Here is a 27,476-nt window from a genome sequence, read left to right as displayed (position 1 = left end):
CGGGGTAGTTTCTGGCAAGTATCCTGCCTGCAACAATGCCGGCCACACTTCCCGCTGAGCGTCTGACACCTCTGCCTCCCTCCTTCAAAGGACAGAGGTGCCATCTGGAAAAGACGAGGGACAACAGAAACCGGGGTGGAGGGGAACACCCTACCTGATGAAAGACTTCAAAGACCTTCTGAAATATAACTAGGGAACCCTTGAACGGGAAGGCAGTTCATTGTTGGACACGAGAGAGCCCTGCTGACTTCGTCACGGATTGTACATCCGGTACGCAAAGCATTTCACCATCACGAGCCCTGCGGACTTTGTCGCGGCTCGTACCTTGAGAATCGTACCTCCTGTACGCAAAGCATTTCACCATCACGAGCCCTGCTGACTTCGTCGCGGCTCGTATCTTGAGAATCGTACCACCAGTACACAACGCATTTCACCATCACGAGCCCTGCTGACTTTGTCGCGGCTCGTACCTGGAGAATCGCACCCCTAATCTTTGACTGCGAGTATCCGAGTCGCCCTGCTACTCAAACCCAACCTGAATTGACCCCATCCCCATCTTCAACCCCCGAATAGTCGCCCCAACCTTCCAGCCTTATTGTGGACTTGTACTGTTATTGGGCCTTTTGATAAACCAATATATAAAGGATACTATATTTTCATAGAAAACTGGTGTGGTGTCCGTTTGTAGTGTGGCAAAATATTACTGTACATGATCATAAATGCTTTACACTTGCCCTTGAGGTTCAGTCTGACTGCTTGGTGATACTACTAAGGGGATAGCCCCCTATCCTAACTAGAGGAGGCAGGTCCCGGCTGGGACAGAAGTACTCACCTCTGCCTACCAGAGACCGCCCAATCGAACAATGGGTTATCACATTGATAAACAAAATCTCTAAGACTACCATAGAAGACCAACAACATGACGAAGTTGGGAGGCTACTAATTACACAACTGAAAAGGGGGGGGGGTGAAACCATCCAGGTAGTGAACATTTATGCCCCTAACGCAGACCACACTGAATACTGGGAGGGAGTCTCAAAGAGACTGAAATCAATCCCCCAGAATGGCCTAACGGTGTTGGCTTGTGACTTCAATTCAGCACTAGACTACACGCTAGACAGACAATCACAGTCCCAGTCGCTTCCGCCAAGCTCGCACACCATTCTAAAGAACATACGCAACAGGTTCAACCTAAAAGATTCATGGTGATTACAACACCCTGACACAAGGTATTACACCTTTTACTCCAACCTGCACAACTACTACAGCAGAATAGATTACATTTTAATATCGGGCACACGCACCCACTTGATAGAACACTCGGAAATCTCATCTAGAACCCTCTCGGACCACTCATGTATCAGCTTACAGCTTTCTGGCCGCCATAACGAGTACCTCCCACGCAGGTGGAGGTTCAAAAACGTCATACTGGCAGATCAAGAAAACAAAAAAAAAAGATGGAGGAAGCCATTAAGGACTATGTTAAACATAACGACACACAAGACTCAGACCCCAAGACCCTCTGGGACGCCCTCAAGGCAACAATCGGGGGAACACTAATAGAGATTAAGGTCAAATTGAATAGAAAGGCAAATCTACTTGTGACCCAACTAGAAAAGGACATAAAAAACCTAGAAGCAACCCACATCAATGACACTAGGAACAGCAGCGCACTAAGAGAGCTTATACAGAAAAAATGAATACAATAAACCAAAAAAGGGCCGGTTTGTGGATTAGCAAGTATAAAGAAATTAACCTGTGTGCGGCAAACAAAACAGGAAAGATCTTGGCCTCCTACCTGAAACACAAAGACAGCACACTCTTCCATCAATCACAGACGCACAAAACTACACACACCCAAGGCACAAGGAGATCCTACGCACTTTCAGTAAGTTCTAACAAGAACTCTAAACAAGCATTTACAATGCAACGGTTTCGCCCTTGGAAAAGTTTGAGCTATTGGCATTGTGAATAACAAACTTTTTATTTATGTGTTGGTTTTGAAAACAGATAAATAAATGGCATTGTCATTTACAATGGCAATAGCTTAATCTCTCGCAAATGCGATTTCAATGTTCCAAGCACATCAGCCAGCGTAGTGAGGCCAAGCTGTGATAGAAGACTGTCCCGGGAAATATGGACCCCTCAGGACTAAAGGCCTGCAATATTAACTGGACTCTTCCCAGGAGCGACTCGGAAAATAGTTGTTCTTGTTGAAAGAGATAACAACTACAGCACTAATACTCTGAAAAGTGGTCACCATGGAGAGAAAGCAGACAGAAAAAGTGGTAAACAGAGATTAAGCACCGCACCGAGTCTTGTCCAAAGACACCGCTTGTTTTTTTCCTTTCATTTAAAAAAAAAAAAGTGAATTTATTATCCATGCTTTCTTTTACAAAGTAGAAAAAAGAGCGATGCAAGAAGGGTCTGGAGAAATTTGGAGCAAATATACTGGCATCTGACCAATAATATATTGTATACATAAAACTGTCAGCTAGCCAGAGATATTTCCTCAAGCCTTATGAAGCATACTCGACTTTCTTTGGAAATCAAGGACCTGCCTGCAAATGAACAACTGGTCTGGCAACACTGATCAACCAAACCAGACCACCTTCCAAGTAGATAAACGCTTTTGGGTGAGGCACAGAGAACAGAAAATGGGAAACTGCTTGAGGACATAAGGCTGGTCCAGACCCTATACTCTTAAATGAGCTGTGTGACAGAGATGCTGCGGATTCCTTCTAAGGCGCAAAAAATCCAGATGATTGTTTTAGATGTGAATATTAGCTCCTGAAAGGCTACGTAGGCGATGATGTAAACCATTAAATGAAAATGCTGTCAGGCTCTCTAACCCCTCCTTCATGCTGATATGAGATAATAACAGAATATACATATTTAGTTCAGTAATATTTCTCTATTGCAAGTAAAAGTGAGCAGTAGAAATAGAAAGCTTGTGGAAAGGTTAATATAGAAAAAAGGGATATGGGGATATGAAAAACAGTAAATAGGACAAAGTGATATAAATGTGACTTTAGAAATAGATGAAAGAGAGAGGGCGAAAGAAAGGGGTAGTGTGCTGGGGAGCATACATTTAGGAGTAGCAAAAGATAATGAGTTTGAGGAAATTAGAGACAAGAAATAGATGTAATAGTGATATAAAGAACAGAGGGAGTGTTGCAAAGGATTAATAGGAAAAGTGATGGAAGATAAACAGACGAGAGGGTGCAGGGAAAAGTGCAAAGGAGTGAGTGGCAGAAAGAGGGATCTAACAAGAAAGACAGGAAGAGGATTTGTGAAGAGGCTGATAGCCGGAGTGGGATGTCAGGACTGCAGTACGCCTTTGCCCTTGATGAATGAAGCTTACTTACTTGAGTTTTACATTTAAAATATACATTTATTTTCTCTTATTGATTTTGAATAAATTCTCCTGACGGAGACAAGGAAGTGGATCTATTATTCTGCAAGTAGATGGTATAAATAAGACATAGATCAAGGGCAAGTTCTAATCTCCAAACGCTACTCAGGTCCACCAACAGCAGGCAACAGAAACTGCAAATGTCACACAATTAACATCACGTTGACTCGTGGCAACACTGTCAAACACACACATGAAGCTACACACCCATTCGTCGCACATGCAACCATACACACACATTGCTGCATGTTAACTCTCACACATACACATACAGCAAACACCAGCAATCTCATGCCCACCTGTCATTAAACTATCAATCACACACACATGGTCACACGTCCATTCATTAGACACCTGTCCCTCACACACAGTCACATATTCACTCTCAGACATACAGATTTCCATATAGGGTGACCTAAAGTCGTCTATGGAGGCATGGTACTTTCAGATGGATACATTTTAGGGAAATGAGTGTAACTCGATTCGTATGTTAGTTATTCCTGTCACTTTTTCTGAAGGAATCCATACTTTTTTGCACACTGTAAACCATTTATTTTAACATACCGAACTTGTCTTTCCTTAATGTACGAGGCCCATAATTTCCCACCCATACACTTTGTATTAGTCAGCGACTGCCAGGCAGGGTGTCCCCTCGTGCGATGCGCTCGCCGCAGGCCTTGCAGACGGAGATCCAAAAGCCTTTAAAGTCTGGGTAATAAAAAAAGGTCAACACTTAAAGGAAAACCATAAAAGCACGCATGTCAGAGCATAAAAATAGAAATTTGGGAAACGAGAGCAGGTCATGGGATGAACAGGAGCGAAATGCAGCTGGAGGAGAGCAAGGGAAGGAGGGACGAAAGGAGGAGGAGAGGGTGAAAGGAGAAGGAGGAGAGGGTGAAAGGAGGAGGGGAAGAGAGGGTGAAAGGAGGAGGGGAAGAGAGGGTGAAAGGAGGAGTGGAAGAGAGGGTGAAAGGAAGAAGGAAGGTGGGACGAAAGGAAGAGGGGAGGGACGAAAGGAGGAGAGGGCTAAAGGAAGAGAGAAGGAGCGGGCAAAAGGAGGAGGGAAAGTGGGCGAAAGGAGGGGAGGAGAGGGCGCAAGAAAGAGGGTGAAAGGAGGAGGGGAAGAGGGCGAAAGGAAGAGGGGCGGGGAGGGACGAAAGGAGGAGGAGAGGGCAAAAGGAAGAGGGAAAATGAGGACGAAAGGAAGAGGGAAAGCAGAAGGATAGGTGCAGGCCTGTTTGACATCTGAGCTGCCAAAATCCAGATGTAGAAATGACCCGTCCAAGGGCTTACGTCAGAGGGCAGCTAGGATTTGAATTTACGAAGTGCCTTTCCAGTACCTAGGGTCTGACACATGCCTCTAGCCTGCTTCTGCTTAGAAGCGGGTAGCAGATTGGTTGTATTGGAGGTGAAGGGGGGGCGGGTGAGGCCCCCGTGTGTACACTGTACACGGAAAGCAGTAAAGCGCCGGCAGGGTGTCCTCTCGTGCGATGCGCTCGCCGCAGGCCTTGCAGACGGAGATCCAAAAGCCTTTAAAGTCTGGGTAATAAAAAAGGTCAACACTTAAAGGAAAACCATAAAAGCACGCATGTCAGAGCATAAAAATAGAAATTTGGGAAACGAGAGCAGGTCATGGGATGAACAGGAGCGAAATGCAGCTGGAGGAGAGCAAGGGAAGGAGGGACGAAAGGAGGAGGAGAGGGTGAAAGGAGAAGGAGGAGAGGGTGAAAGGAGGAGGGGAAGAGAGGGTGAAAGGAGGAGTGGAAGAGAGGGTGAAAGGAAGAAGGAAGGTGGGACGAAAGGAAGAGGGGAGGAGAGGACGAAAGGAAGAGGGGAGGGACGAAAGGAGGAGAGGGCCAAAGGAAGAGAGAAGGAGCGGGCAAAAGGAGGAGGGAAAGTGGGCGAAAGGAGGGGAGGAGAGGGCGCAAGAAAGAGGGTGAAAGGAGGAGGGGAAGAGGGCGAAAGGAAGAGGGGCGGGGAGGGACGAAAGGAGGAGGAGAGGGCAAAAGGAAGAGGGAAAACGAGGACAAAAGGAAGAGGGAAAGAGGGCGAAAGGAGGAGGGTGAAAGGAGGAGGGGAGGAGAGGGCAAAAGGAGGAGGGTAGGAGAGGAAGAGGGAAGGAGAGGAAAAGAGAAGAGGGCGAAAGGAGGGGGGAGGGTGAGAGGAAGCGAGAGGAGAGGAGAAGAAGGGACACAGCGTCCAGCAGCGGGGTGTGTTTAGTCTGAGCAGAGAAGACCCTGGATTGTCCCGAAGCTTATTCTCCGCTTCCACAACCAGCCTGAGGAGTTTGCTGGGTACAGTTGGCGGTTTGATGTGGCACCGTCAGGGAGAAGCTGGCACTGGCGGGCAGTGTGGAAAGAGTGGGGCTGGCAGGCAGAGGCACTCTGAGGAAGGAGAGCCGCTGAGGGCAGAGGGAGAAGCCCGCAGCGCTTCGTTTGTGAAATAACAAGTGCTGGGGACTAAAGCGCTGCTCAGACACCTGTGTTTGGCGCTATAAAATGTCAGCCTGTCGAATACCAAGGGTGCGGAGCCTTAAATCCACAGCTGCCCTCTTTAATTCGCTGCCAGTCACTCCCTGCCCCCTTATCTCAGTTTTACAGGTTCCTGCTTTCTCCGTTTATGGCGGGGTTTCCGTCTTTCTCTTCCCCCGTCTTTCTGTTTTGTGTTCGTTTCCTTCTCTTGCTCTTGGAAAAAGTCTAATGAGGAGAATTAATTGTTGGTGCCCACACAGGCTCAAATTAAGCACTAGAAGCATGTACCAGTGATCAGTGCTTTAAGTGGCACCAGCGGACAGTGTAAGAAGCATCTACTAGTGAACAAGCGCATAACTACCGAGCGGGGGGGGGGGGGAAGGCTTCCTCCGTTGGCGGTGGAGGGGGGGGGGGCGGGAGCGGGATGTAAACAAAAGCAGACAGAAAAAATACATGAAGAGCGAAAACGTGCGGGAGCGGGATGTAAATTCCTCCGTTACCTTCTTCATGTTCTGTGCCATGTCATCGTATCTCTCTGCCTGTTCTGCCAGTTTGGCTTGCTGCACCAGCTCGTTTTTAGCCATGACTGCACTAGCTAAGTAAGACAAGCACTCGCCTGGGCTCGTGGTCGGCATGAAATGACACAAAAACAACCCCCCTCCACAGAGGAAAACATTAGATTTTGCTGGCGCATGCGTACTTCGTACGCATTGCCGAGGCAAAACCTAACAAGTCAGGTCCCGGGCCGCGCTGTGATTGGCTGACGTCACGGGGGTGTCCCGGCCGGCAGCCAATCACAGCGCGGCCCGGGAATGACGTCACGGGGGTGTCCCGGGCCGGCAGCCAATCGCAGCGCGGCCCGGGACAAAGGGGCGGGGCTTAAAAAAAGCACCAGAAACGCCCCCGAATCGCGTTTTCAAGAGAGAGCGCGATTGACAGCCTCTGTCTCCCAATGGCTAGTCTCCATTTATGGAGCTAGCCAATTGGAAACAGAGGCGGTCCGAACATCCCTACTGTAGACAATAGTTTTCGATCTGGGAGGGGCTTTGCCCCTCGCCAGGTCGAAACCTAAAAATGGACCAATCACTAGACCAGGAGGGGTGTACGAGCTACCTGGACGGACTAAACCTCCCCAAAATAACAAAGGAGCAAGCACAGACATTAGGGCGGGAAATAAGCGCAGCGAAAATTGAGATGGTGATAAAGTCTCTCAAAGACAGCAAGGCACCAGGCCCAGATGTTTTCACGGCCTCCTTCTATAAAACATTCCAAACTCTGCTACATTCAACCATGAAAAATGTTTTCAACCACTGTGAGGGTGCGGGATCAGTGTCACAAACCATGTCTCAAGCAAACATAATAGGAAGGAAGGCAAAGACCCTCCGCTCCCCCAAAACTATGGACCCATCTCTCTAATAAACGTAGACTGCAAGATATATGCCAAAATACTGGCCTCAAGGCTTAACACAGTACTGCCACAACTGATAAGCAACTCACAGGTAGGTTTCCTAAAGACACGCATGTCACATGATAACACCAGACTCCTGTGCCACATACTAGAACAGGCTGCCAAGACTAACAAGCCAGCGGTGACTATCACACTAGGCGCAGAGAAAGCGTTTGACAGAGTATCATGGTACTTCCTAGAACAGTGCATGCGGGTCTACAACCTGGGAGAGCAATACACAAGAAAAGTAATGGTGTTTCACGAAAACCTCACGGCTAGCATAGTAATCAATAAGTCAGTCTCAGAACCATTCACACTACAGACAAGGCAGGGCTGCCCCCTGTCACCAGCGCTGTTTTTGCTGGCCCTAGAACCCCTGATCAGAGATATTGGGACCAATAAGGTGATAAGGGGGATCACCATCAAAGAGGCCACAGTCAAACTAGCCGCATACGCGGATGACATTCTCATAGTCACAGAGTGCCCCAACCCCTCCATCACAGCCCTCATGGAGACCATAGGAAAATACTCAAACCGTTCCGGATACAAACTAAACAAGGATAAGTCGAAATGCAAGCCACTCAACATCCACACCACTAGCAAGGTACTGGGAACTCTGGTCTAGCCTGGCAAACCGGATTCATTAAATACCTGGGGATACAATGTGGCAGAGACCTCAACAGTACCCTCGAACTAAATGAAAAAATAATGCTGGAAAAGATGAAATTGCTGCTGGAGTCATGGTCGCCTAAATATATATCATGATGGGGGAGGATAGAGACCATAAAGATGATGATAACTCCGATGGTTAACTGCTTGTCGGGAATGGTCCCACTTATACTCACTGACGAGTTCCACCGAAAAATGGACAGGATGATTAATAAATTCCTCTGGCAGGACAAAAAACCAAAGATAAGCCTGAAAAAATTAAGACTTGACAAGAAACTTGGAGGACTAAATGTGGCTGATTTCAGAACTTTCCAAACGGCCTATTTAGCGAAACAAGGAGCCTATTAGGTTCTGCCGAGCCAGGGCTACACGCTGGTCTAGCTTACTTTTGAGAAAGCTTTCTAAACCACCTTGAACCTATAGCTCTTCTCACAGCCAACAAGCAGGCACAAATCCGATACTAAAAAACCACAAGAAATGCCCTGCTCAAAAACATGGAACATAGCATAAAAAGGGTGATGATCACTGTGGTCAAACACAAAGATAAAATATAAGGGGAAAACTCTAGACATGGAAAAGACTAGGGATCTCATACCCCGCTCAGATGGAGGAATGGGAAAACCCCTACTCCTTCAACATGCTTAAAGCAAAACACAATCTTCCGGACATAGAACTGTGTAACTTCCTTAAAATCAGAACAGCACTGGCCAAAACAACACTCAATAAACACAAGCCCTCAATCATCCAATACATCGATAATCTCAACAGAGTAGGCCATCAGGTATCCCCCCCCCTCTACAGACTACTAAAACCCAAAGCATCCAAGCTTAATGTCAAAGCAACCACATACTGGGCGAAACAACTTGGCTCGACTCTCAGCGAGAAAGAAAACCACCTCCTCAGGTCCTCCCCCGCACATAACAAGATCTCCCCTGTGCTAGCTCAGACCAAATTCTGGCTCCTTCACAAAACTTACTGGACCCTGGCGTCCCTGGGGCTGAGGGAAAAAGATCAGTGCTGGAACTGCGGCAAGGAAAAGGGAGACCTGGCACACCTTATTTACCTCTGCCCCCTGGTTACAAAATATTGGGGTAGAATATTCACCTTCATAAACAAAACACTAGGATGCGCACTTAGAGAGGACTTTGCCACACTGACCACCGCACTTATTACAACAGAGCTAGATTCACAATAGGATAGAGATCTACTGGACCTCCTGCTAACAGCAGCGGTTAAAATTGTACTCAATTGGAAGGATACTGCCAAAGCATCCTTCAAATGCTGGCTCTACTGGGTGCCATTCCTCAGAGGAGCTGACAACACGGCGTTACGTAGCCCACCATGGAGACAGCCACACAGGGGCATGTGGACGTCCCTAGACATGATCCTGGACCCATGCAAGCCGCCATGAACAGTCACAACAAAAGGTAGACAAGAGGCTCACAGCCTCACTCCCTACTGGACTCATAACTCCTAAAATAGATTATCATTCTCCAGGTATGCTTCCCTCTCTCCTCCCCATCTCGATCTCCCACTTTTTCCCTCTCTCACTCCCTCCTTCCCCTCTCTCCAGGACAGTAGATAGGGGGCAACCTTGCAGAGATTTTGTTAACCAACAATACCAGCAACAGAACCAGGTGGGGATGCTACCCTGTACAGAGAAAGCGATGATTGAATATATGTTTTATGTTGTATGCAAGACTGAACACTCCGCCTCTGAACTCTAAGCCACACTACTCTGCAACTCTGCACTCCGTGCCACTGCACTTCATGCCACTGCACTATACTCTGCACTATACTCTGCACTATACTCTGCACTATACTCTGCACTCTACTCCGCTCTACTCCGCTCTACACCACTCTACACCACTCTACTGCACTCTACTGTCTGCACTCTACTGCACTCTACTCTGCACCACTCTGCACCACTCTACTGCACTCTACTGCACTCTACTGCACTCTACTGCACTCTACACCGCATCACTTCACTCTACTCTGAAACAATCTACTCCATGCTCCTATGCGCTACGCCACTCTGCTCCACCCTGCACCATTCCACAGCCACTGCACTTTACGTTGTGCCACTCCACTCTGCATCACTGCACTCTATGCCAATGCACTCTACACCACTTTATTCAAAACCAATGCACCCTACACCATTCTATTCAAAGCCAATGCACTCTATGCCAATTTACACTTTACGACATCCCACTCTCCTTTATTTCAATAATGTTTAGACATGCTGAATAGTAGCCACACTGGTGTGCAACATGGCTAAGACATTGCCAGTGCTTGTTTCTGTTTTATCCACGGTTGTTTCGCCTTGTGTGAGCAGTTGCAGCTCATTAACGGGTATTTTTAGAGCCTACCTTGAGCCTTTCTTGTATATTTAGATGGCTTTGTCCAAATTATCCCAACAGCGTATCGAGGACTGATATCTATAGTGGGAAAAATTTGACTTATCAAAAATAGCACCTGCTAGTAACAAAACGTTTTTTGTTAAATTTCGTGACTTGTTTTTCACTTACAATATAATTGTTTGCTAGAAAGTGATGCACAACTTTTGCTCTAAGGCATTGGATTTCACAAATCTTTTCCTTTGCAATTCTTACCTGCCTTTTGAGTAATTTGTAAGTATAATCACCCAACGCCTCTAATACTACTGTGCAATCCCTTAATATTGCAGCAATGTCCCTGACTGATTTCTATGAAACATCCATGCAAAAAGGTACTAATATGGTGCCTAGTCTTTCACGCCACCCCACTCTGGTTGACACATTATAATCTTTGAGTACGAAAGCCAGCCTTTGCCTTAGGGCGCTTCAAACCTGCTCAGTGTTTCTCTGTGCAGGCAGCAACCCATCTGCACTTTAAAGAGGGGTTAGTAATCCCCTGTAGGCGGTATCAGTGAGTGACTTCACCTACCTGCAGTGGGATGTCTGAGTGTCAAAGAGCCCCCTTCTCCCTCCAGAGGGGCTCTCTTTCCCCCTTCCTTCAGGAGCTGCACTGTGCCACCTTTTTAGTGGCATACCGTGAGTGCCCCTCCTAAGGGCCTGTTTGCGTCTGTGTCTAAAAAAGGACACAGCCACAGAGACAAAGATTCAATCATTTGCTTGTGGCCACATGGAAATGGCAATTTGAGGGAACACCCTCTCATGATAGTGCTTGCATTGCTTATGCAAAAGCACTAGCGTTATTACATACGGGGATGCACAAGAGTTTGCAGCCCTTCTGTAATACCATAGTGCCCTGGGGGTGCAAAAAGCACACATGCCTGGTGTATCCCCGGGACACTAGCTGTAATACAGCCCTGATGTTCCTTGAGGTTGTGTATATCTAATGTAATGGGCAACAACAGATCCCGGTGTTTGTGAAAGTGGATTTAGATGATATATTTTGGCATGAGACCCCCCTCCAGACTTGGAGACCAGTACAAAAGACCCCTTTGTCCTGCTATTTGTACCTCATCAATTGACATAATTGCAGAGAGGATCATGGACAGCATGCTGTGATAGAGAGATTAGATGAATGCTTAACGCTCTTCACTGGCACCACTTCAGTTGCCCAAGTTTTCACGTGGGTTGTGGACCTAGTGTCAACAGTCTTAACCCTTGCAGCCTTCATGCTACCCTGACTGCAGTAGCGGCTCCTCGAGGGAGTGCTGTGGGGCGGGGGAGGGGCAGAGTGTGGGTAGTAAACTCTGTCATACGGCCGAATGGAGGTAAGTAAATAAATAGGTAAAACTAAATATATTGCGTTCACTGCATCACCATTTGGCGTTGCAGCGTGCGAAATGTAATTCATTTTATTTATTTATTTATTTACTTATCTCCGTTCGGCCATATGCCGGAGTTTACTACCCCCCACCCTGCCCTTCCCCCGCCCCACCGCCCCACAGCACTCCCTACTGCCTGACTGTACTGGACCATAACCTAAAACTGTTACCATCCCTTCATCCCAGGGCAGGACAGACAGTTCTTTGAGCCACCAAAGATGTGTGCATAATATGAGGGTTCTGCGGGTTACATTCTGCCAGCCTGGGGATAAGGCTAAGGTGAGGAACAGGAACATAATCGAACACGGTCTCTTGGTTGACTTGGGCAATATGGAGGAAAAAGATCATATCACTCATTTTGATTCGGTACCATCCTTACCCAGCAGAAGCTCCCAAAGATTCCTTGTGTGGTGCCAACATCTTTACTCCTGCATCCTATGACTCTAACTTAGGCGAGAGGCCACCTTTATTGAGGGATGTAGGTGCGTGGTTGTGTACTTCACAGCAGCAATTTGAGGTGAAATTGCTCCTGACTTTTCCCTCCAGCATTGTACTCGGAGAACCTACCCACCATAGGTCATCTTACACTCAAACTAACCGCATCAAAGATTCTAAAATCCCAGCAAAAATGCTGCTCGGCTCTTCACCTGCTGAAAGGACTGCACAACAAATGGGCCTGGGTGGGCAGAACAAGAAGGTGGTCTGAGGCAGGTGACATCAGCCCAGTCACAATTTTGCATCAGTTCAACAGAGGAAGGCCAAGTGCAAAACTACGCATTCCGGATTACAGAGGCAGAACAAATGTATCAGGAGTTCCAGTTTTTTGGGATTATAACTTTTTGGTTTTATTAGTGTCCACAAAACTGAATTAACAGAATAAATCCCCACACCACTTGGTAGTCGATCTAATTCTCAAACCACTGATTGTTGAGTTTGGTGACAAAGTCCCAGAACATTAAGTCTTTCCCAGCCATCTTCTCTACTTTAATGCCGAGCAACCCCTCTCAGCCCAGCCCCGTTTCTCAACTGTGTGATCCCTAACAGTTACCAGTGAGTCTCCCCTTTAATGCTGAAATGTCAGTATGCTTTCCCAGTGCATTCACATGTAGCTGTGGTCTAGACCTTCAGAATTGCACGCACTAGCGTTACTGTGTCGCCTTTGTTGTAGAAAAATGCACATCGTTCATCTTGCTGTCATTCATTAGATATCTTTTCCTGGCCCTCTCACCTCTGTTAACAAGCCCTGTGGTGTTTGCAGCTTTTAAAAATGGGTTGCTTTCCTTCAGCTTTCAGGAAAAATGACCTGTGCAATAGCACTATAACCCTGGGATGCTTTTGTTATGGGCTTCAAGGCACTTCAACTGTCACTGGCTGCATTCAGTTTAACTTGTACTTTCTTCATTTTCTTGCCTGTATTTGCCCTCTCACAGCCAGATTCTCCAATAAGGTGGACCATTATCATTTGTTCTTTTCATCCGAGATTAAATCTTTTCTGGTTCAAAAGTGTGACCCTTATCCATCTCCAGATGGGGGTTGTCTTGCACACCGCTGTGTTCATGGTACATTTCTCTATAAGGCATCTTATCTTTATTTTTTTGATTCCCCAAATACTGATGGAAAGTTAATAATTATTTCCAGCCTTTCTGTTCACCTCCTAAGTGCTTTGTTTTTCTGCATGTGAACTGCAGAGCATGCCTTGATCTTTTCATCTCGGAGATTGTTTGCAGGAATAAAATCCCTTCCTACAAGGAAGGAGACTTCGCTGTAGGTATCTGTGTCTTCAGCTTCACGGTAGCCTCATTGACTTTAACCGTTCATGTGTCTGTTTTTAGTAGCTCTTTTATCTACTCCTTTAGCTTTTCTTTGAGCCCCTTTTTAGGTCTCGGACCTAAAGGCTGCGCTTGCGCAGTCTGGGGAGGAGATTTAATGTATCTTAGTAGGGCTTTAGAACCCGCCTCCCTGGCCCGTCTCTCCTCCATTGGCTGGCTTCCTAAACGGAGGCCAGCCATTGGAGGAGAGATGCGTCACTCCGATTTAGCCCCGTCTTTTTCGGATTTGGGGGCGTAAGTTTTGCTGTTCTTTAGCTTGTGACGTCGTCCGTCACTCAGGACAGCAAAACACGCCCCCGAATCCGAAAAATTACGGAAGCTTGAGGCTGCCATTTTGCTGCTGGTAAGGTTGAGGTAGGCTGCTCTCGCTCCCGCCCCCGCCCGCTGTCCGTGTCTTGGTTCCCGTTGTATCCTGCCCCCCTCCCGCTGTCCGTGCCTTGGTTCCCGTTGTATCCCGCCCCCTCCCGCTATCCGTGTCTTGGTTCCCGTTGTATCCCGCCCCCCTCCCGCTGTCCGTGTCTTGGTTCCCGTTGTATCCCGCCCCCCTCCCGCTGTCCGTGTCTTGGTTCCCGTTGTATCCCGCCCCCCTCCCGCTGTCCGTGTCTTGGTTCCCGTTGTATCCGTCTTGGTTCCCGTTGTATCCCGCCCCCCTCCTGCTGTCCGTGTCTTGGTTCCCGTTGTATCCGTCTTGGTCCCCGTTGTATCCCGCCCCCCTCCCGCTGTCCGTGTCTTTGTATCCCGCCCCCCCTCCCGCTGTACCCGAATCGCCACCTGCGCCGCCATGACCCGCTGCCGCTCCACCACCAGCAGGCAGTTAGCACACTCACAGTCCCGCCGGCGGCAGAAGCGCTTGTGCCCCTTCAGGCAGAACACCACCTCCGTCCGCTTCCTCTGCTCCCCGCAGCCCTTGTCGGTGCCCGTCGGGGTGCCCTGTGCCATGCCCTGCTCCATGTCTGTGACCGCATCGTTTCTCTGTTTGTCTCCGCCTGTGACTGCTTCCAGTCTGTGACTGCTCCTGCCTGCGATTGTTCGTTGACTGTAACTGGTCTCCAGCTGTGTGTGTGCGCTCTGTAACTGCTGCACACATGAGCCTGCTCCTGCGATTGCTTCCTGTCCAACTGTTTCTTGTCTGGGACTGGTCCCCACCCAAGAGAGTGCCCTTAACGGGATCCTACATGTGTGTGCCAGGGCCCTACATGCGACTGCATCTTATCTGTGGTTCTTCCATGTGCCTGCTACCTTCCCGCGGTGACATCCTGCTAGAAACTGCTCCCTAGTTGTGCCTGCTCCCTACTTGCGAGAGTCTGCCCCCTAGCTGCTGTTTGTCTGTAACGCTCCTACCCTGTTACTGCTCTGACTGCGAACCCTCCCTGTGCCCCTAAGTACTCCCAGGCTGTTAGTGACTGTTCCCTATCAGGCAGTGGCTGTTTCTTATGATTGTTCCCTGAACGCCTGTGCCCGTTCCCTGCTTGTGTGTGCTCCTATTCCCTCTCATAGCGTGCTCCCTGTGTAAGTGTTTCCTGGCTCTGACAACCCCACGGTGACTGTCGCCTGCTTAGCTCGGATTGTGACTGTTCTCGTCTGAACAAACCTCCTGCATCTGTCCCTCTTCTAGAGCCTGCTGCCTGCGGGACCCTCAAGCCCGGAACCTGAGAAGCCTTCACGCTCAGAGCCTGCTGCCTGCGGGACCCTCACTCCCAGAAACGGCTTGCTGCCTGCGTAGCCCTCTCCCCTCCACGCCCTGTATTTTGCACTTGCCCAAGCTTACACTGTTGCTCTCCTGAACATCTGTGACTGCTGAGGCCAGTGCTCTCTTCACAAAAAATTGCAACGTAAAACTGCCCCTTACTCGAGACTGAGCATGTGGCGCATCGGAGAGACGACAATGCACTTTTATTTAAGGACTGCCAACCCCTGCCTTTATAGTCTGTCACGAGGTGCTCACAGAGACTGACATCCCATACTCCTCGAACCCAACACCCTCTCCCTCGCATCCGGTGCTCTTTTCGCATTAGTCCTCCCCACTCCAACACCTCTTGAGTTTCACAATCCTTCTCTCCAAGCCTGGACCACTCTACTATAGGCAAGCCTTCTCTTACTCCCTGATGCGTTCGCCGTTTGGAAGAACGCTCTATTCTAGAGGCCGACACTCTCGCCTCAAGCCTCACATCCCAGCAAGAAAATGACACTCACCCCTGAAGCCTGACACTGATGTCTCTCGCAATCTAAAATTCTATGCCTGACACCCTCCTCCGCTATTGCCCGGCAATCTCCCCTCCTACAGTTTAACACTCTGCAATAGGTCATGCATTTTCGAGCATTTAACCTATTGGCATTGTACATGACAATGCCATGTATTTAATGATTAAGCTATTGGCATTGTAAATGACAATGCCATTTATTTAAGATTTTAAAAAAAATGTCATGAGCAATGCCAATAGCTCTACCTTTGATAATGCCGAAACCATTGCATTGTAAATGCTTGTTAGACATTGTGTCTCATAGGGGAACAGTATATCCTAGACATTCATCTTAGTGAGAAGTTCTATCCTCTTTTGGAACCTAGATGCATTTTGGGTCCTAGCAACATTCCACTTGCAGTTTGAGACCACTAGCAGATGTCATTGATGATTGACCTTACCATTTTCTGAATGATATCTTGAAATGGGTTGTACTTTCCATATTTTCCTTTTGGTACGCTACTTTGTCTCCTCTTCCTGCTCACATATTTTCCGAGGCACTCCCTGCAAGCTCTATCCTACCATTGCCTTCGGTTATACAAAGAAAGTCTCATTGTGGCATCTCCTGCTTCACCAGCTGTATCAGAAACAGCTAGTGTGACTGTGTCCACTTTTGTTTGCCTTAGGTCAGAAAAGAAAGTTGCCATTTCACTAACTTTGTTATAGTCAGCTTCTCGACCGGGTTAAGTTTTACTCCTGAAAGGTCTGCTGCTGCTGCTGGAACAAGCCATATGCCATAGGAGCTAGCGCAAAAATGCTCCGGATTTCCAAAGGGAACAAGTTAGCACAGTCTCAATTGTTTTAGAAAAGGTATAAGGAAAGTTAGAAATTACGCTTCTCATTTTGCCAAAATATAAGGTGAAGGAACCCCCCCTCGCCACCCCCTCCCTCCCCCCACACACACACACATCAGTGGCAAATCTTCAATGTGACTTGGCGGAGATCTCCTAACATGGTATTCCCACTCTTTTAGTAAAAAGATGCATGCTAGTAATTCTTGGATGTTAGCCAAAATATAAATGGGCACTGATTGAGAGAAATAACTAAGTCAAGACATTTTCCAATCCCGAATCCATCAGTTATCCATGGTCCCCTATCTTGCCATCTGTGACCGAGAAGTCCACCACAAGTGATCTGCATTTAGATGTCCATAGCATTAAAAGCAAATAAGTTTATGGTGGACTATGCAACACACTCTACACCATATTCAGTGGCTAGATCCAAAACATTGAGTCTAGTATCGCCTAAATAAGACATTACCAGTATATTATAACATTGTTACTTCACCTGACCAAAGTTGAAGTCTCCTACTGACCACGTGGCAATTTTTTTGCATAAAATATACAAGTTAGTCACAACCTGATACAGAATATTTGGTTGAAGCTGAAATCTCCTAATTCCACAGCCTCTTCCTTGACCAAAACACCTTCTTTAAACAGGCCATTTACTCCAGGTACTTAATTTCTTTTTATTGGCCTGAGCATATTTCCACCTAAACACAAACATTTTCATTGGTAAGAGATACCTCATCACAACCCAACTGGCGCACTCCTCCAAAAAGACTTCTCTCCATGGTGAGTACTTTATGGACCTCTGGCCTTGATGCATCATCTAACATGCAAGTAATTCACTAGCTAATAAAATACCTTGCTGTGGGGGATTATGCATGAATGCATCACTAGACCTGAACCACCAGCGTTTCCCAATGTTATTAGACATTGTATATTTTTAAAATATTGCTAAAAACATAATTGTGCTCCACACATAAACGGTATACAGCGTGAAAATTACTATGAAGGACTCAGTTAGAATATGGCAAAGTGCCAAACTTGATGCTCTAAAAAGAATGAGCAAATACAAAGTGCAAGAATCGCAGAAGGAGGCAGAATGCTCCTCCATGTAATTCAGAGGTGCGGCCTAATTATCACCTGTAAGTAAGCAACAACTTTGAAGAAAAAACAGTCCATCAAATGTCAAGATGGTTTTACAAAAAAACATAAATTTTTAAAATATATAGTGGCCTTAGGTAAAGAACTCCTACTTAATTTGTATGTTACATTTGTAGGAGCCAGGCGCTTCTTAAAAAGTATGCTACAGTAGTAAAGATCTCAGAAAAAAATGCCTCTGGGCCGCAAGGACTTGCATTCTATCTTGGAACATCCTGGTTTAAGAGTGTCAGGCAGAAGAGCAGTGTCACATCCAATCAGTTGTACCAAACCATCTTTAAGTTGTTGCTCCAAACCTGCCTGTGATAGGTGATTGTCTCTGTGATGTATATACTTGCCTCCATTAAACCCTTTGTGTTTTCTAGTTGAATTTTTTGTTTCCATTCCTACTGGAGGCTAGGGTCATCCTCACTTCCAACAGTAGTCTCCAGGGAATTGTTGAAAAGCTGAAGTCCTATATTAAATGGAACACTCAGCAGCAAAACCCAGGTTGTAGGGGTGTTCAATGTCTGATACTCCAAATACAACTCTAAGCTGCCTTCTGAAGATTTTAGCCACCAAATACAAGATATTTTACTCCTTACAAATACTACTAGCAGTTTGAGAAATCTGAGTATATCTTTGGCAATTTATCAGAAATGTGATGCCTGTGCTACAAGATCTTACACTTACAGTCAGCACTGCACTAGAATGGAGACATGGGCTACTCTTTGCTAAGTAGCATGACGGTGTTCATCAGTGAGAGGTCTACCCATGTCTCTCTTCTATTTCATGCATGACTTTTCTTGATGGGTCTCTGAAGAAGAGAGCAAAGATCTGTAAAATTCAAAGATCAAACCCCAACCTTCTCTGATGTTTTAAAAAGAACTCTTCTATACGTTATGGTCTCCATACAAGCTAAACTTCCTTGTTATTGAACGGGCAGTACCATAACATTCTATTTGGAGAATATGATCCTGAATATTGGAGTGGAGATATCTGAGAAAGTGAGGGTTTCCTTCATGGCCATTGATCAGTACACCCAAAAATGCATTTCGCATTTGGTTTGTTCACAAACTTTGTACCTGAACCCGTGAGAAAAATGGATGGCAAATAATCAAACTTAATAAATCCTATCATGTTTTGCTTGTCTAGCACAATGTTATATTGAAATCCCTTCGACACCTAAGGAATATATACTTCTACTACATAAAATAGATATGGTGGCACCATTATTCCATGCATTTGAATTAGAAAATGACTAGGAACTACGTTATCCATCCACATCACTGATGATCTAAGGTAAGTCAGTGGCACAGTGTAACCATCAGCTATATGCTGTGGCTCTGTATTTCTCGATCGCATTCACAATAGACCGCTCCATCTTTCTGTAGACCGATGCTAAAAACACTTGTCCACACTGGGCTCATAGAGACCTAATATCAAAAATGCTTCCCTTCAAAAAGGAATGGTTACAAGCACTCCAATAATAACAATGTTAAACACAGGCTCATTTCTAACCTCCCGATTATTGGAAAGGAAGAGTCCCCAACAGCTGTAAATACTTCACAGAAATATGATTCTACATGGCACATAATCTGAGTTTAGACTGAGGTAAGGGACAGAAACTACAGCTGAAGCCTCAAAGAAGATCCACTTTATTCTTTGGATGCAGGCCACTCCAAAATCCTTATCCTTCTCCGCCTGTTGGCATCTTGTCATCTTAGAAACAAAACATTACTGGACTGCTTTGAAAATTGGGTATGATCACCCACATGACTCTCCAATAGAGTAACCCTTCCCGCCAAATTATAAAGAATAAATAGAAGTTGTTTCCTCACTATCGGTAGTAAAAAGCCTATTGTATCTGGTGTGCTACAGGGGTCTCCTTTGTCATCTCCTTTTCAACGTATCTGAGACCACCTGCTCAGTTTACCTAGAAGTATCAACATCCAAGTAAGAAAATACAAGGACCACTTTGAGATTGTCTCAATCGTACCAATGCATGAAGGATAGTTAGTCATGCTGGATCAGCTCTGAAATAGAAATCCTGAGCGAAGGAGAACTATCTAATGGGCGGATGCCTCCCAACTGGCCAGCGGACATAGAAAATAAACTAATCCAACTAAAGGCATAACTTGCAAACCAGTATCGTTCGACATGGTTCTTTTTATGAAACATCAGAATTATACTCTCCCCCCCCCCCTTCCCTCCAAGAAAGAATGATGCCCATATGCATGCAGTTGATCCTATTTGAAGATTGAATCTGATATGTTGGCCTCCTTGACACTCCAGGCTACATCCTAGTTGATGGAACATTGAGGGAAATGTCACCAAAACAGCATCACTTTTTCCCACCACCGTTCTCTATAACCCGCTTACATCCTTAGTCTTGCTCCTTCACATGAAAGAGACAGTGTGGCTGCAAAATGGAGGTATAAAAGCACAGTCTGCAGTGTGAAATTAAATGTCTTCAATTTTGGTGGCCGTCTCTGGCAGCAGGCATTCTGACATCACAACTGAACTATAATACGTTATTACAGATTCTCGAGAAGCTCCATTTTTTAATTACAGGTGACTTGAAACGTCACAATGCGACTGTAATACTTAAATTACAGAGAAGCTTATTTATACTAGGATTGCAGGGATCCCTGTCCTATAAATAAAAATAAATGTACCCTTGATTCTCTGAAGGTTTCTATTGCCGCACAATCTCCGAGGACTCTGAACCAGTTGGTTCTTTATTGTATAGGGTTGGACTCTCGACCCCTCTGGGGTGCAGATGCTTCGCAATTAAGGGTCTTTATACCCTAAGGCATCCTCTGAATTTAGAATAGCCCGACCAACATCTCAGTTGAACATGTTTTCATTGACGTCTCTTTACAAAGTTCTACAGCAGTCAATCCAAATCCATATAGTGCTCTGTATTTATATTCTAGCTGCCCGACTCTGCTTTGGCGTGCTGATCAATTGTTGATCCTTTTCAGCAGAGTTTAGTCAAAGAAGAACAATTTACAGGGGGTTACATGGGCTCCACAGACACAACTGGTCCAAAAGAATTGAGCTTTTGGCCCTGACTCTTTCTCCTGAAAAGCAAATGTGTTGTGATAATTCAACACCACACATCTTCCTCTACCAGAGGGGACAAAACATGCACTATTCTGAAAAGCCTCTATGCTTCCAAGATTTTAAACTGTCGGTCAGCTGTCTTGTAAGTGACATTTTCAGTTATTGGCGAGTTAGCTGTTGGACTGTAGTATGTCCTCAATTCTGAATTCTACTCAAGTTTTAGCTGAAATACTAGTCTTGCCCTGTTCTATTACCTATGCGAACCACACATGCTGAGGGTTCTTTGTCCAGCGTATTGGATGTCAGGTAGGCTGCTCTTCTGCTCTTAGTAGCTGACATTGTTAGGTATTTCGTTAATTGCCTTATTTTAATGTTTTAAAGGTGGTTTGATAAGTCATCGGGCCGCTATCGTATTCTGGTTGCAAGAGTAATAAAAGTGAATTCCTCCTAATTTTTCATAAAGTGTAGACTTCACATAAATGTATAATTCTTTCCCTTAAAGAACTTGTGAATTTTTTTTCAAAACGAACACGTGCATGGTTCTGTTTCTGCTCTTCCTTATCCCATGACCTAACTAAACCTACACATCCATTGCACAGTTTTCATTAGGCTCGTAGGATCCCCAAATGTTAGGACATTTGTTGATTTGATGGCAACCTACGTATCAAAGTCGCTGTTACTCTAAGTGACTGGCACCACATATCACATTTTCCCCCAAAATGTTAAAATCGCATAATGAGATTTGGGGGCGGAGGGAGAGGGGGAGGTGGTGGGTGAAGGGAAGACTTTGGCTTGTGACCTGTCCCCTAGTCTCATACTGCATCGAACTCTCCAAGTGTAATGGTTTCCCAAGTGTGAGATACTATTGGTGTATCCCCTCCCCAATGGGGATTGAGATTAGGTATTGAGATGAGACTTTTTATTGCACACTAATCTGAAAGTAAATTGTCATCATAGTGATAAAGGAGTTTTAAAAGTGCTGAATTGTTTTTAATTATTTTCATTTCCGTTAACTATGGGTGAGGACATTTTGGGACAACCTGACCTACACTTTACTAAATTCACATTTTGTACAAAGGTTCAGTTTTGCACTTGTATTTATTATTACTTGCATTTTATCTAAGTGTGAACGTAGTTGCCGTTCATAGATTGCTCAATGCCTCTCACCATCGCATCTAGATTTGAACCTTGCAGCGATCAGACCTCTGTTACAACTGCTGTGGTCTGTCTTGTCTAGATTGCACTAATCACTAAATTACAAGTCCCAAAAACAGAAATTTAGTTCATTTTAAGGTCTACGCTGAAAGTCCACATTTTAGAGGTGGGCGTAGGGCTGGCCACATCTAATAATGTCTTTTGAATCTTATTTGTCAGGGTTTGTTAAGACCTATAGACTTCTTTCAAGACAGAAATGTCAGAAACCACGAAGGTTGGCTGGTGTTTTGCATGTGGGGTCAGTGTTTTAGTAGTTTGGTTTAAATTGTCATGTATAAACGGGCATTCTGATTTGAAGTATGTGAGTGACAATTCTATGTATTTTTGAACTTGTGACAGCCACACAAAGAACATCTCCTGCTGCATGAAAACCACTGATCGCAAAGCCTGCTCAGACCAGCAGCGCATATGTACCTCATGATACACACACAGTAGCGTAGGTGAGGGGTGTGGTGTAGGGGTGTTTTATTGTGATGGGACTGGGCAGTGACTTTTAGATGGTGGAGAGTGGGCCAAGACGAAATTTTGTACATGGAAGCGTAATCTTAAATAATTCATTATTACAGGGTTTCACATATTTGTATAGTTATTTGTGGTAGAAAACGGCACGTTGGAGATGGTAAACTCATCTGTTCCTTAGTTGCAAAGACATTTTTTTGCTTGAATGAGTATCCCACTGTTATTTTTTGAGACCTACAGCTTATGTACATGACGTATGCACTTGTGTTCAATTTTCACGCAATTTATCGCCAAGAATATTTCATGCACCAAATGGAACTTTGCCTAATGTAATGTATGTGAAAATTATATGAGGGAAACATTTCGAATGTCTGATAGTACCTTGCTCTGAGATGTGAAGTTCTGAAACTGGCCTGGGGCGGTCGTCTATCCGGTAGGTGAAATAGTCGACCAAATGGGCATTTGTTTGTGGCAAAGGCCTCTGAGAGAAAGTAATCAAAAGAACTGAGAAAGGCTCATGGTGACCCTCTATGAGTGTAAGGAGGGGAGCATGAGAGACAATAGTGTCAGATTAAGGTTTGACATCTTTAGTAATGGATTAGACTTTTAAAAAAAAACTATGGAATGCCGCTCGCAAGGTACATAAGAAATGGCCACTATAATCTGGAAGCACTGGCCCGAGCATTCCCATCACATTTTAGTATCGAGCGGGATGGCGTATCCAAGAATGACTGACTATGTAATAGTACGGAAAAGGTTGCTTTAATGAAACGGGTGCACAACCTTAATACCCAAACCTTGGCTCTATGCCTTTTCATTCTAAAAATAATCTGGCGTCACTATACATCTTAATAACTATCCAATTCCCCTCCCCACTAAAGCAACCCTTCTCGACAAAACCAACCAAAATCCAGTCATAACTCTCCTTACTTCAAACTCCCCACAGCCAAACCATGTCCATACAGCCCTGTTGCCATCTCATTCCATTCATAAACCCCGCCCCCCTAAACTTGGACTGAGCCTCAACATGCCCAATGTTTTTCTTGAGTAACTTTTAAAGTTGTCTACTAAACCTCCAAAAGACATGCCCATCATAAGCAACATCATCACAATAAACCAATACTTTAAACCTGCCTCATGAAAAATAACATGAGAGAGGTCGAGAAGGGACAATATAAGAACAGTCTCTTTCAGTGGGGGTGTCTCCAGATCCAAAATGGCACCCACACCTAGATGTCTTGTCCCTAAGAGCCCACCCCACCCCCAGACCAATCCTGACGCCTCTTGCCCCGTACACTTCCACTGTGCAAAGTTTCCGGGGGAGGGGGGGGGGCGTGGCAGCAAATCTGCCCACCCCCTAAAACCCCCATTGTTCAGCAGGACATCAGCAGGTAGCATGCTTGATAAAGTCTGTACTCTGGAAAGCTGTAATTCTCAAATGTGAACAGGCGAGATTGATAGACGTCATACCGATTTCCCAAATCGCCACGTGTTTTTCCACTCCATTATGTAGGTGTTGTTTTATTTATTATGTGCTAATTTAAAGTGTTGCTTTTGGTATTACCAGACTTGGCAGCTTTCAAGGAGTTGCAAAGCCTTCACAGATACTCGTACTGTGCTAATGGCATACACTGTAAATAAAAGAAACACCTTCATAAAGAAGAGAAAGGGTGAAACTTTTTTTTCCATCTCATTCAGTTTAACAAAGATTTTTATAGAGGTATCCTATTTTATATACAGAGAACTCTTGATTTTCACAACATTTGACCAAAAGGATTTGAAAACCTTGCATTGGCAGAGAGTATCGTGAATCAAATTTTCTTTGGCATTTCTGTCTGTCCTTTTCATGTTCGCTGTTTTTTAAACTCGTTAAAAATGAGATTCAGCAAAATGTACCTGAACATAATGACTTTAAGTATTGAATAATGCTGAAACCGCAGTCTAGTCTCTCTTAACATCTGTTGCTAAAGCGTATACTCACCGTCGAAGTGTTTTTTAATTTCTATATTGGGAGTCATTTTTATTTTTTTTAACATTGGCAGCTTATTCAGAGTCGGATGGACCAATTTACCTACCTTACAACACTCTGCTTTCCTCCGTCAAAAGCATGGCATTCAGCGAAGGAGAAGCTCAAAGACTCATTGAAATTTTGACTGAAAAAGCAGGCATAGTACATGATACCTGGCACACGGTAAAGTACATTTCTTTTCTTTTTTTTTCAATCCCACTGTGTTGGTTCTTTTACTATCCTTGCGTGGATTGATCATTGATTTTGCCAAAATCAGTTTTGTAGTAAAAAGGCTTCTATCCGTTACATCCTTCAGATAAGTGACTCTTTAGAACTCATTGGCACAGCATCAGAACCTGTTAGACTTTATGAATACAGGCTCACTGGAGAGTTGTGTATCCCTTTTGCAACCTGATAAGTTCTAAATCTTATCCTGGACCATCATGCAATGCTTATAAGTGTACAAGGCTGGTTCTTTTGAGGTGTACCTCTGCATCTTTTTCCTATTGATTTTTTTCCCCATTTTTCAGTACCAAGGTAATCCATGATTGAGATTTCTTCATCACTAAAACATAGTTTTATTAATTCCAGTATGTGACAGATGGTACCAAGCTGTAAATCTTAAATGTCCAAAGCATGCTTACGGGCCAAGTGGGTATTGAGGTGGCACGTTTATTTGTGTGAGCAAAGAACCACTAGTGAGCAGGCCTTGAGATGTACACTGAGAAATGACTGTTGGCGGCAGGATGTTAGTAGGGGATTGAAGTGCATCTTAGGTGCTCTGCATTAGGGTTGTGGTTATAAGGACAACCTTGGACAATAGACAACTGCGTCTCCATTAATGGGAATGCTAGAGATGTTTGCTAATTGATGCAGAGGCCTGATTTATTGACAAATTGATCTAATAGTGAGATTGCTCCCGGTAGGTCGTCCGCTATGTTGTGGAGAAAGAGGAGCATATAGTCCCCATAAAGTGCAATTTACGAGAGATCTCTCGGCTTCTCAACCCCAATAGAATGCCCGTTTATACAAGCCATTGGCTCGACAGCAGTCGCAAAGAGTAGCGGGGTGCATCCTTGCCTGGCTCCTCTCCCTACTAAATGGAAGTAGGATATCACTCTGCCAGTGCGTTCTCGCTGGACCGGAAGCTTGTTTCCGGTCCAGGGAAGGCATGGCTTGGCAGTTCGGGCTGGACTGTTCCCATGAGGCACATGGTCAGACTGATTTGCATATAGCCATGTCTGAACTGGGGTGGCAGAGTGGGCTAAAGAACGGTGATGGATTAAACCCAGATCTTTTGACTGGGTGTGAGTGTTTGATTGGTTCAGATGCTCCGTCCATCACCACCACCTTTTGTACCACTTTTGGCCGCCATAAGTGGGGCAGGGTATGCTCAGACGTGAGTCCCTTGCTCACTTTGCCACTGGATTCAAGCAAGCCGGGCTGAAGACGGCTGTAATGCCAGAAACCGGTGCTCGGAAGCTTGTTTCCGGTCCAGGGAAGGCAGGGCTTGGCAGTTCGGGCTGGACTGTTCCCATGAGGCACAGGGTCAGACTGATTTGCATATAGCCATGTCTGAACTGGGGTGGCAGAGTGGGCTAAAGAACGGTGGTGGATTAAAACCAGATCTTTTGACTGGGTGTGAGTGTTTGATTGGTTCAGATGCTCCGTCCATCACCACCCCCTTTTGTACCGATCTTTAAAGTGCAGTTCTTTAGCCACAATCGTTCTGGGGCTTGTTCTATGTTGTGGGGGGTGGGAGTGCACATGGTGGGCATTCTTGAGTGTGTAAAATAGGGAGAGGCCCTCAGGCGGGGAGGGGGCATCTGAGTGAGAAGCCATGCCTCAAAGAAGTTATTCATATTGGCACTCGATCCTTCAATGTGCTCAGGTAGACCAATGATGCGGAAGTTGCTCCATCTTGCTCTATTTTTAGCATCCTCTACTGTTATTTCCAAAGTCCTCACCCTGCTTTCCATGGTCGACATTTGTTCTCATATGGTGGTGACATCAGGATTAATGTCCTCTAGTGTATGCTCAACAGTGGTGACCCATTCTGCCAACCTCCTATGGTCATCCCTCAGTAGTCCCAAGTCAGTTACCATGCTGTCAATCTTGAGTTTGAGGCCTTCTCGTGACGCAACTATTGTTTGCAATATAGTGTGCAGAGTCACTCCATTGTGGCCATCATGTGAGGGTCTCTCTGTTTTGGCAATGGTTTCAGAGGTGGCAGAGTGAGGTTCCTGGATCTGGGAAGGATCAGAGGTGCTTTTTCTTGGAGCACTTGCCCATTATGATGTGATCCCTCTGGCACAGTGTGAGGTCAGAATCCAATGTCCTTTAAGTATTTCCAGCGTTGATGCTGGTGGTGATGCTGTGCCATGTGCTCAATCTGGTGTATTGGGACCCTGTCAGTCTCCTCTCCCCATTACCAGAGCACCAAAAATCCCAGTGCCCCAGGCAGTGAGGGATATTGTTTTCGCCAGGGGGCTTGAGGCCAATAGTTAGCACAGGTGGAGACCTCTTGCCCCTTCCAGCTCACAAATGGTGCCTAGGGGGGCAGATACACCTGTACGTTTTTCAGAAATCACTCCGGGACAGTGTGCAAGTGCTCCCTTTCTTTCCCACTGCCTTGTGTGCGGGATCTCTGGTCAGGGTATCCACTAATGGGGGCAGCACCATCCGTTTTTAGGTTCCCTCTCACTTGGCCAAAGGTTCCCTCTCACTTGGCCAAAGATTTGAGCTCAGGACTGCAGTAGACTCATGCAGTGAAGGCCAAATAATCTCTATGCTCAGAGTGGCCCCTGTACACCCCAGCACCAGGCAATGGACCTGCCAGGAGGTAGGGATTTACTCAGTTGCACGTAGAGTCACCAAATATTAGGTGCACAGGTATTCCCAGCAGTGGCACGGCTTACAATTGTACCATATCTGGTCTCAGTATGCTGCCCACC

General features: G+C 45.7%; 1 protein-coding gene across 6 annotated transcripts in view; it reads left to right on the top strand.

Annotated features, from left to right (window-relative positions):
• Positions 1-27,476, top strand: part of RRBP1 (ribosome binding protein 1) — a 292,620-nt gene that overhangs the window by 74,017 nt on the left and 191,127 nt on the right. For all 6 annotated transcript variants that reach the window (XM_078648944.1, XM_078648942.1, XM_078648940.1 and 3 more), the window contains exon 3: positions 24,557-24,705. In XM_078648944.1, coding sequence (XP_078505070.1) covers positions 24,557-24,705 — 149 coding nt within the window. The remainder of the gene's footprint in view (positions 1-24,556; positions 24,706-27,476) is intronic.

The sequence above is a fragment of the Lissotriton helveticus genome, chromosome 6 (genome assembly GCF_964261635.1).
Source record: "Lissotriton helveticus chromosome 6, aLisHel1.1, whole genome shotgun sequence".
NCBI classification, from domain to species: domain Eukaryota; kingdom Metazoa; phylum Chordata; class Amphibia; order Caudata; family Salamandridae; genus Lissotriton; species Lissotriton helveticus.
Note: the sequence above shows the minus strand (reverse complement) of the source record. Positions and strands in the feature narration are given on the sequence as shown.